Source organism: Bombus terrestris, chromosome 14 (genome assembly GCF_910591885.1).
Source record: "Bombus terrestris chromosome 14, iyBomTerr1.2, whole genome shotgun sequence".
In the NCBI taxonomy this organism is placed as follows: Eukaryota; Metazoa; Arthropoda; class Insecta; order Hymenoptera; family Apidae; genus Bombus; species Bombus terrestris.
This window is the reverse complement of record NC_063282.1, coordinates 4,393,614-4,402,389: the sequence shown is the minus strand read 5'-3', so window position 1 is coordinate 4,402,389 and position 8,776 is coordinate 4,393,614. Positions and strand designations below refer to the sequence as shown.

The window sequence follows — 8,776 nt, the reverse complement described above, 5'->3', positions numbered from 1 at the left end:
CACTCCAAGTTTCAGTTCCTCCTCTCTTTCACAGATGGCAAAACATGACTTGTCCAACGTAAGTTTAAGGACACAGAGCCCAATTTTTGTTTTCGGATATACCACGTTTCACCATCTATGAGGTGGTAAAGGAACTGAAACTTGGAGCGTTTACAGATAGATGGTATAACGTGGCATGTCCGAAGACAAAAATTGGGCTATGCGTTCTGAAACGTGCTTTAGACAAGCCGTGTTCAATATTTCAGAAATTTTGCAATATTTTTTCGTAATTACTACTCTATATAATATAATATTCTTATAGATTCATTTACAATAATTTATTATTAATTATAATTATCTTTTTAATAAGATTACACGGTGAAATACATTCAATTAGACAATATATAATTCGCTTAAAAATGATGTATAAAAGTGCTTAATACAAATATACAGATAATGCTTAAATAATAGTTGATTGAAAATTTATTTATAATTTCGTTGATTCTTTAGACGAGTCCTTTCATCTTTCTTCATTTTTGATTAAAGCTGGTGTCTTCACCTTTTTTGCATTTGAAAACATTTTTCTATTTATTGATTATTATTAAAGTAATATTTTAATCCTCGTATTGTCTAATCAATTCTTGTATTCATAAACTATCAGCATCTATATATCACAAGATATTCGTACATATTATAAACAATTTAAATCGTAATAAGTCAAGAATACATATATTATAAGATATAACGCATTATACTGTATCCCATTTATTCCATCTATCATTTACATTATCTAACTTGCAAATACATACATATGTATACATATATGGATTTTGTTAATAGTCATTTGTATTAATTAACTTACCTGTATTAACAATAATCCCTGAAATTAGCCGACATGACCAACGGCTACTTTCTACTTATAAACCAACAGTACAAAGAATCGATAACGGCTGAATGGACGTGATTCATTTACATAGTCACGAAATAAGAGTATTTCGCTTTGATTGTAATTAATTATGCCTTCCCGAGGCGAAGATATACTTAAAGGCTTTCAGGTGTATCCTTTTTCTCGTGTAACAAAATTATATACCTGTTGCGAACGAATCGCATATAAACGTGACAATTTATAGGTTAAAGTCAATTATGATGAAATTAACCTTACCTATTTTATGATATTAATTTGCATACAGTATTACGTTCCTTAACTGTTATTTGTTACAGAAATTGGATGAATTTACGAGATGCTGATAATGGCAAAATATTATGGCAAGGTAACGAAGATTTGTAAGTAGATCATAACCTATACGATTTCTGATAACGTTACAATGATAAGATCTTCGTATTAACAATAGAATTGGTTGTATAAAGGTCTGTACCTGAGGTCGAACATGAAGCAAGAGTACCTAAAAGAATTCTAAAGTGTCGTGCAATATCACGAGAAATTAATTTTAGTTCTGCAGAACCAATGGAAAGGTTTAGGTTAGAACAGAAAGTGTTGTTTAAAGGTAGATGCTTAGAGGAATGGTTCTTTGAATTTGGATTTGTTATACCTAACAGTACTAATACGTGGCAAAGTTTAATTCAAGCTGCTCCAGAAAGTCAAATGATGCCTGCTAACATCTTAAAGTAAGTATAATGTTATTGTTATAATTTTCTGTTTCGACATCGTTTATTTATAATTGGTCCTTTCTTATCCATATTCAGTGGGAATGTTGTGATAGAGACAAAATTTTTCGACGATGATCTATTAGTCTCTACCAGTAAGGTTCGCCTTTTTTACGTCTAAATGTTCTATTCTACTTTAATGATACGACGTGGGTCCAACTAATGTGTTTCAACATGCACACATGAGATGGAATACTGAAGATGATAATAATCTTAAACGAAGTTCATATTGAACATTTTACTTCATGCACCTACTGTGATATGCACTGTGCTAAATATATTTTCTCACATTTTCATGAGTAAACCAAATGGCACTATATTTCAGTTTTATATAAGCCAAAAAAGTGTTACTATAGTAATACTTGAGATGTGCACTTTTAAGGCACAATACACCTTTATTTAAGTATAAATGGATGTAGCAGATTTTGTACATATTGTAATACACTACACTGTTCTAATAAAAAGATGTATAAAAGCTTTGTGTCTTCAATAGTACATTCTAATCTTCTATTCTTATTCCTTATCATAAAATAAGAATCGTAACTAAATATTTCGTAAATGTAAAACGCTTTCAAAATAATCTCTTATGATTAATACCGAAAGATCGATGATAATATACGATCGTGCGAATATCAATCTCTCACAAAATAATTAATGATGACATGGGGAAAAATAGATATACCGTTTTTCTAGTGTACATTCATGCTATTGATTCGTGGTGTATAAGCAATACATTTTTGAGGCTTCACTACCCCTCTTGAGGGAGTTCATGTTGAATATACTCTATCCCCTACCCTATCTACGTCGTACAGGTGTAAGGAAAAAAAGGAGGAAAAGAGAAAAGAAATAGCAGAGTTGCGGAGTCGCTGTGGTACCCACACGAACTTCTCAACCTGGTAGTGATTCAATTACCATTAGTCTATCTTTCATTCGGTGTAACGTCTGTCTCGTCTATTCTGTGTTTGACTAATTAAACAACGGAAGCTAAATATTGCAATGGATTTAAAGGAAGAAGACGAAAGTGCAAACGAAAATAGTAGACAACTGTTTTTGGTGGGTGCACCGCGTGATCCTCTAGTATCCACTGGAGCGATCGTCGCTTCCGCTGGAGCACCAGACGAGATCAACCCCGGAGGAGATCTACAGTCGACTGCTCTGGCTGGTCTGATAGGCGCTCAATCTTCCTCAGTTTGCTTTCCTACAAAATTCTGTAAGTGCACCCTGCCACCCCAGACCTGATTTAATTAACTGCCACTCTCTACCTGTCGACTCGTAAGTTGGGGCAGTCCTCAATTAAATTATTGCTAAATGCATTAAGCGAATCGGCAGCCCTTGTTTTAAATAGAGTTAGTGGTAATCAGTTTAACAGTTATGAATCATTTTACGCCATTCAACATGATTAAGTGCAATGAGGAAGCAGCGTGTGAATCGCCGAATCAATTTATTAATTTCCGTAATGTTTCGTACCGACTGTACTTCGGTTGAAGATGAAACAATTACATTAAATCCGCGATATTATACGCTTAATTTCACACAAAGTTTATCAAGTATAATAATGTTGAGAAAAACGATAAACTTTTGTAGCGTATGACTTTTCACCAAGTCCGGGAAGCGAGGATAGACAATCAACTGGAGTTGGAAAAAGGAAACAGCGGAGATATCGCACCACGTTTACAAACTTTCAATTAGAAGAATTAGAAAGAGCGTTTCAGAAGACACATTATCCTGATGTATTTTTTAGAGAAGAGCTTGCTCTACGTATCCAATTGACAGAAGCAAGAGTACAGGTATATAATAGCCATGTATTCTATTGCTTCAGAAAATGCAATTGATAATTATTAATCAGATTCAACAATTTGCTTATGCCATACAGGTATGGTTTCAAAACAGAAGAGCAAAGTGGCGAAAACAAGAAAAACAATGTAAAGTAACCACTCACTTGACCTCGCATATGCCACCTTCTGAATGTCAAGAAGTACAACAACAGCAGCAACAGCAGCAACAATCAGATCATTTGTTACTGGAACCACCATTGGGTAGCCCACCACCTATATATCTTGGCATGGAATGGGCAGGGTTTTCACCATATAGTAACACAGCCACTACATCACCTCTTGTGGTTAATAGTATGAATAAGCCATTAGAATCAGAGGCAGACGACAATCCTTTGCTGGATCCAGAACTGTTACAACTAAAAACTCCGCGTTCCTAATAGTACCAATCCAAATCTATGCTGTAGTGGAACTGATTAATAACATTCCTTATATTATGTAACATTTTTAAAGAGCAAAGTGTTTGATGCAAACAATTCTTTGCAATGTCACTTAAATCTCACCATGTATCGTGCAATATATGGCCATCAAAAGTGTCATGTACATTATTACCAGTTTTAACTGGTATGTTATAATTTCGAGATGAGGGACCAGAGACTTATTATAAGAAACGATATAAAAATTAAAATTCAAATATGCTTGGAATATTGTTACATAATTTTGTAAAAATATATAGATTTATTCTTCGTATAGATTCAATGAATCTCAACACGAGTAGTAATAATTGTACGTTATATCAAAATCAGAAATTAAATTTTTATTCTTGGGAAACCAATGAAATTGTTCCAGCATAAAATAGTAATCATCTTTATTCCGTGCACATATATTATAAGTCATTGAATAAACTAAGTTATTAATCAATTGATTTAGGAGCAAGAAAGCAATTCAGGATGCTTTTTTTGATCTTTCAAATCTCAGATTTAATTTGGGCATTATCATTCGAAAAAGTATTGTTCATTTCTATAAAGATGTATCCGATCAGATAAAATTTAGAATAATCGATCGTTTTACTAAAACATTAGTAAAAATTATTATATTATGAACGATCACAAAGCACCCTGAATGAAATAAATTAATGATTGTGTCAAATGGTACAATAAAATCATGCAACGTACGAATACTCATCTGCATTATTTGGCGTACGTTCGATATATTGCTTATCTATAAGAGCTTCAATACATTTTTTGATCATGCTGATTGATGGTGCAAATGTAACCTTAGATTGACTTAGTACCTGGAATCGTATTAGTACGTTCAGTTACATCGTGTTTAGATAGTTCCCATGTATCATGTCAAAATAAAACTCACCTCTTGCACGAGTTGATTGTGTCTCAAAACCTTACGACTCTTCATAATACGAACTATAGCAGCTTGCAGGTACAATTTTCTGTCATCGTCGACGCTACGATGTGTAGTTTCGACATCGTGACACTCGTTCGGTACATCCCGTTGCAACGTACCAGTTATACGAAATTTCGTTCTTTTATTATAATAATCGAAATTGAGCGTCAAAGTCGTATCTTCCTCTAATTCTCCATCTGTTGATTTTTTCAAAATTTTACAATCAACCAAACTGGTCGCATGTTTAACTAATTGATCATGCGATAAGTGTAATGATGCAGCGGCTTCTCTACACTGCATCGAATCACAATGCTCGAAAAGGAGCAGCAGTGCCATTTGGTACGTTTGTACAGTTACCAAATAAGGTTTCTTTAAGTAATTGAACTTGAGTTCGCCTTGACAAAGGTGATGTAACCAAGTGAGTTTTCGCCCATTAAATTGCGCGTGATAAAAAGTTTCGAATGCTTGTATAGACTTTTCTAATTGTTGAGGAATATCGAATGGTCCTGAAGATGGTGGTAAACCCAATGGCCAAGCTCCTGCTTGTAACACATATACTACAAAACCAATGCCTAATTGATTTTCTCTATCTCCTTCTCGTAAGCTCGTTGTAAACTTAGCATTTAAGTCTGCTGAAACTGACATATCGGTGAACATTCGATGTAATTTATTCGTAAATTCATAACCGCAAGCTTGTTTTAAACGATCAATCATTGATTCTTCGGCATCCATCGATTGCGATTGTTGGTGTATTAATCTCTTCGCCAACATTCGTGCGTAAAACTTCTGAAAAACATCCTTATCATCAATGTATTTGAACACGGTAATACAATGTGCTAGTTTTTCTTCAACTTCTCCCTCCGATGCCGCCTTCGTAGATTTTTTTAACAGAGAATCGCAATATTTAGCGAACTAAATTGAAATATTACAAATTAAAAAAATTAAACAAATTGCGTTGAAATACCACTACTTAAAGTACTTACTAGCTCAGGTGCTCTAGCTGGTTGCCGTGGAGCAGGCCTGTGATTCACGACAACCGAACATGCTTTATCGAGAGCAATTACGAAAGCTTGATCGCCTCTGAACACATCTTTAATCAATTCCGAATATTTACGATGCACATCCAACATGATTTCCACGAATTGCGTGTGTATCTACATTATGTAGTTATCAAATAATAAAACAATTTCATAGAAAATAAAATTACATTTAGTATTGTCATATTTCTTACATTTTCTCCTTGTAAAGAGCTAATTGCTTGTAACCCTTGCTGAGTAATGTGTTCAGTAAATTTTTGTACAAGTGCCGTCAGACCTGAAGGTAATGGCCTTAACAATGGATACAAAAGGCTCAAATCTCTTTTACGTTCGTACTCTATCATCCTTTTTCCTTCCCAATGAAACCACGCTACATGCGTCGCTATCATTTTTCCTTCACAGCATTGTCTCACCTACGATATATTACTGTTAAACGATCGATCGCTTTAATTTAACGTACATTATATTTAATATATAAAAATATACTTTAGGCACAGAGCTTGCATGAAGAAACTTATGGGCACGAAGTTCCTCTTGCATGAATCGCCATGTCACTCTTTCCATGTAATGGGTTACGTCCGATTGTTGAAGTAATTCGATTGCTTCTCTCATATAAAATTCTCCACTAGCCTCAAGAAAAGGTGTTTCAAAAATTTCTTGATACATCTAAAGCAAGACACATTATATAAAGTTTTGCAAGCACATATTACACTAAAGAAAACTAAATAGCATAATAGAAATCCTTACATCTAATTGTCCCTTCATTTTATATTCCTCAACCCGAACAAAACTCTGTATCACACCACAAATAACTTCTGTATTTGCTGTAGGAGATGTACCAACTCTATCCGCATGAATGTTTTCTAACAATAGAGAGACAAGCTGTTTTCTTAAGGGCATAATCATTCTTGTTTTCCAAATATCTAAACCTAATTCTCCTATTTCCATTTGTTCTTGGCAATCAACAACCGTAGTGGAAGACATCCCATAAATCAGTTCTGCCTCCGAAAGTTTCTGTTTTTTAATATGTTGTTGATTCAAATATAAGTACAAGCAATGCAAGTAATTAATGCCCTGTGAATATTCTGTCCAGGCTTGATGATATGCCTGCAGTAAATTAGATTCACCTTGGGCACGAACTTTTGCTAACAATTGGAAGACATGATTGTCTAGAAATCTTTTTGTTTCATAATACAATTGATCAGCAAGTGGTTCTGGATATGCCACACATAATGAATACACATCACTGAAACAAAATATACAAAACATATACACAATGTCAAAATATATAACTACTTTAATACTCTGAAAATAATCAGAAGATATCATAAAGTACCTGAATCTATCATACCATGTTGCACGTGGAACATAAGATAATGTTATTACACATTTTACAGTCTCTTGTAATGCTTCCCATGTTTGAGTAAAATCAACTCGTTTAGGCTTTAGTGACATTCTTTTGCACAATCAACAAAATATCAAAGACTTATAATACCAAAGAGCTAATTATATAAATTCTATAATATAATTATCAAACTTCTAAACCTACAAAAAAATAATATATTGATTATAATTTCTTAAGTAATAACAGAAAAAAGATAAGAAGAGATTTGCACTAATTAAGTATATGTTAAAAGTCACGGAATTAAAGAATATTAAAGCCAAACACTTAAAATATATTCCAAGAATAATCTTTTAACTATATACAAAGACTGAAACTACAAGGCTTAGTCCAAGTGTTTTGTATATCAGTGGTTTAAAAATAACATAAAAGTAAAATACATCGCGAGTGCACTTTTATTTCATGGTCGTCTGAAATTTTTTTCATTCAATCGTATTTGACGCAATGCATACGACCAGCAAATTATTTCTTGTAACACTTTTCTAGAAGTAGATCGAGTTAATCAGCACTCAAAATAGCGCCTGTATATTTGTATCAAAAGATATGAACCGTTCGTAAATTATCGTCAAATGCGGACTAAGAACAATCATTTTGTGTTGCTATTGTATCGTATTAGTCCTTATTATGGTTAAATTCAAATGATATGTTTAATTGATCATCGAACTATAACGAACTATAAAATACACGTGTAAACGCGTGTTGCAATTTACAGCTGACTGGTTGTATCCAGATGGTTTTGATCGAAACCACTAACCAAAAACTTGTCGGAAGAGTGATCTGTATTCTTCAGAATACAACTGCCAATTGATATTAACTCCTATCAGGATAAATTCTATGAAAATTCTTCTTTTCGTTAATTCGAAAATCATTCCCAGTTGCAAAATTCATGGCATTTACAATGACTCGTCTTGATCGAACACATTTTCTCTCTCTTTCTCTTTCTCTTTCGCCCTCGTTCGTTTTCCACCTATGGTTTTAATTCTGGCTATCACTTTTATAAAACGTTTATTTAAAAAAGCACTTTGAACCCACAAAAAATATAAACTTTCTCCTTTACAATAGACAACGAATTAAATGCGAAACATTAAACGGCTTCGAATTTCTCAATAACATTGCAGAGCCATGTTTTCCCCTTTTATCTTGACTTTCTGAGATCTTGGAGGGGATGATGGAATATACTATCTAGAGGCTCTACTCTCAATCTCAATAGAGGAATACATCATATTGCTCTTATGTAAATAAAAAATTTATGCAATATATTGCATTTTATTTACTTAGGATCATTATTCCCGTTATAAAAACATCTCCTAAGTAGGTTTAATATACCTCGATGCAATCCAAAAATTATGTAAAAGATTACTGGATTTTAGAGAATCAAAAACTCAAGATGATACTTTTCCCGCATATTTTTTGAAAATATGTATATAATATCAAGAAATTCTATTAAATGTAATATGGGTCTAAATACGAATATTATGTGTTATTAGTGATCATTAAACAAAATGAGTTATGTAAATTTA

The 8,776-nt window shown here is 33.2% G+C and overlaps 3 protein-coding genes across 5 annotated transcripts; 2 read left to right on the top strand and 1 right to left on the bottom strand.

Annotated features, from left to right (window-relative positions):
* The first annotated feature begins 810 nt into the window (after window positions 1–810).
* LOC100651384 (retinal rod rhodopsin-sensitive cGMP 3',5'-cyclic phosphodiesterase subunit delta) lies at window positions 811–2,119 on the top strand. Of its 2 annotated transcripts, none has more exons than XM_003400523.4 (4): window positions 811–1,036; window positions 1,201–1,263; window positions 1,348–1,605; window positions 1,684–2,119. In XM_003400523.4, the coding sequence occupies exons 1-4, from the start codon at window positions 996–998 to the stop codon at window positions 1,763–1,765; spliced, it is 444 nt and encodes a 147-aa protein (XP_003400571.1). In that variant the 5' UTR covers window positions 811–995; the 3' UTR covers window positions 1,766–2,119. The 2 variants fall into 2 exon arrangements, with proteins under 2 accessions (XP_003400571.1, XP_020722227.1); XM_020866568.2 differs by lacking the exon at window positions 811–1,036 and adding an exon at window positions 1,037–1,109.
* Window positions 2,120–2,498: 379 nt separating this feature from the next.
* On the top strand, window positions 2,499–4,795 carry LOC100651262 (homeobox protein ARX). The gene is made up of 3 exons (XM_003400522.4): window positions 2,499–2,854; window positions 3,229–3,431; window positions 3,518–4,795. Exons 1-3 carry the CDS (start codon window positions 2,641–2,643, stop codon window positions 3,854–3,856), a joined length of 756 nt encoding a protein of 251 aa, XP_003400570.1. The 5' UTR covers window positions 2,499–2,640; the 3' UTR covers window positions 3,857–4,795.
* LOC100651139 (cullin-2) lies at window positions 4,268–8,427 on the bottom strand. Of its 2 annotated transcripts, none has more exons than XM_003400521.4 (8): window positions 8,011–8,427; window positions 7,191–7,399; window positions 6,602–7,100; window positions 6,341–6,520; window positions 6,049–6,267; window positions 5,801–5,971; window positions 4,785–5,729; window positions 4,268–4,710 (listed from the first exon to the last, which is right to left on the bottom strand). In XM_003400521.4, exons 2-8 carry the CDS (start codon window positions 7,307–7,309, stop codon window positions 4,579–4,581), a joined length of 2,265 nt encoding a protein of 754 aa, XP_003400569.1. In that variant the 5' UTR covers window positions 7,310–7,399; window positions 8,011–8,427; the 3' UTR covers window positions 4,268–4,578. The 2 variants fall into 2 exon arrangements, with proteins under 2 accessions (XP_003400569.1, XP_012171518.1); XM_012316128.3 differs by having other exon boundaries at window positions 7,206–7,399.
* Between the last annotated feature and the right edge of the window lie 349 nt (window positions 8,428–8,776).

Excerpts from the sequence above, each read along its gene's own strand:
- LOC100651384 (XM_003400523.4), top strand. The coding sequence starts at position 996 with ATGCCTTCCCGAGGCGAAGATATACTTAAAGGCTTTCAGGT. Across the intron at positions 1,037-1,200 it reads ATACTTAAAGGCTTTCAGGT|AAATTGGATGAATTTACGAG; the intron begins GTATCCTTTTTC and ends TATTTGTTACAG. Across the intron at positions 1,264-1,347 it reads TGGCAAGGTAACGAAGATTT|GTCTGTACCTGAGGTCGAAC; the intron begins GTAAGTAGATCA and ends GGTTGTATAAAG.
- LOC100651262 (XM_003400522.4), top strand. The coding sequence starts at position 2,641 with ATGGATTTAAAGGAAGAAGACGAAAGTGCAAACGAAAATAGTAGACAA. Across the intron at positions 2,855-3,228 it reads TTGCTTTCCTACAAAATTCT|CGTATGACTTTTCACCAAGT; the intron begins GTAAGTGCACCC and ends AAACTTTTGTAG. Across the intron at positions 3,432-3,517 it reads TGACAGAAGCAAGAGTACAG|GTATGGTTTCAAAACAGAAG; the intron begins GTATATAATAGC and ends TATGCCATACAG.
- LOC100651139 (XM_003400521.4), bottom strand. The coding sequence starts at position 7,309 with ATGTCACTAAAGCCTAAACGAGTTGATTTTACTCAAACATGGGAAGCA. Across the intron at positions 6,268-6,340 it reads ATGCAAGCTCTGTGCCTAAA|GTGAGACAATGCTGTGAAGG; the intron begins GTATATTTTTAT and ends AATATATCGTAG. Across the intron at positions 5,730-5,800 it reads CAGCTAGAGCACCTGAGCTA|TTCGCTAAATATTGCGATTC; the intron begins GTAAGTACTTTA and ends ATTTCAATTTAG.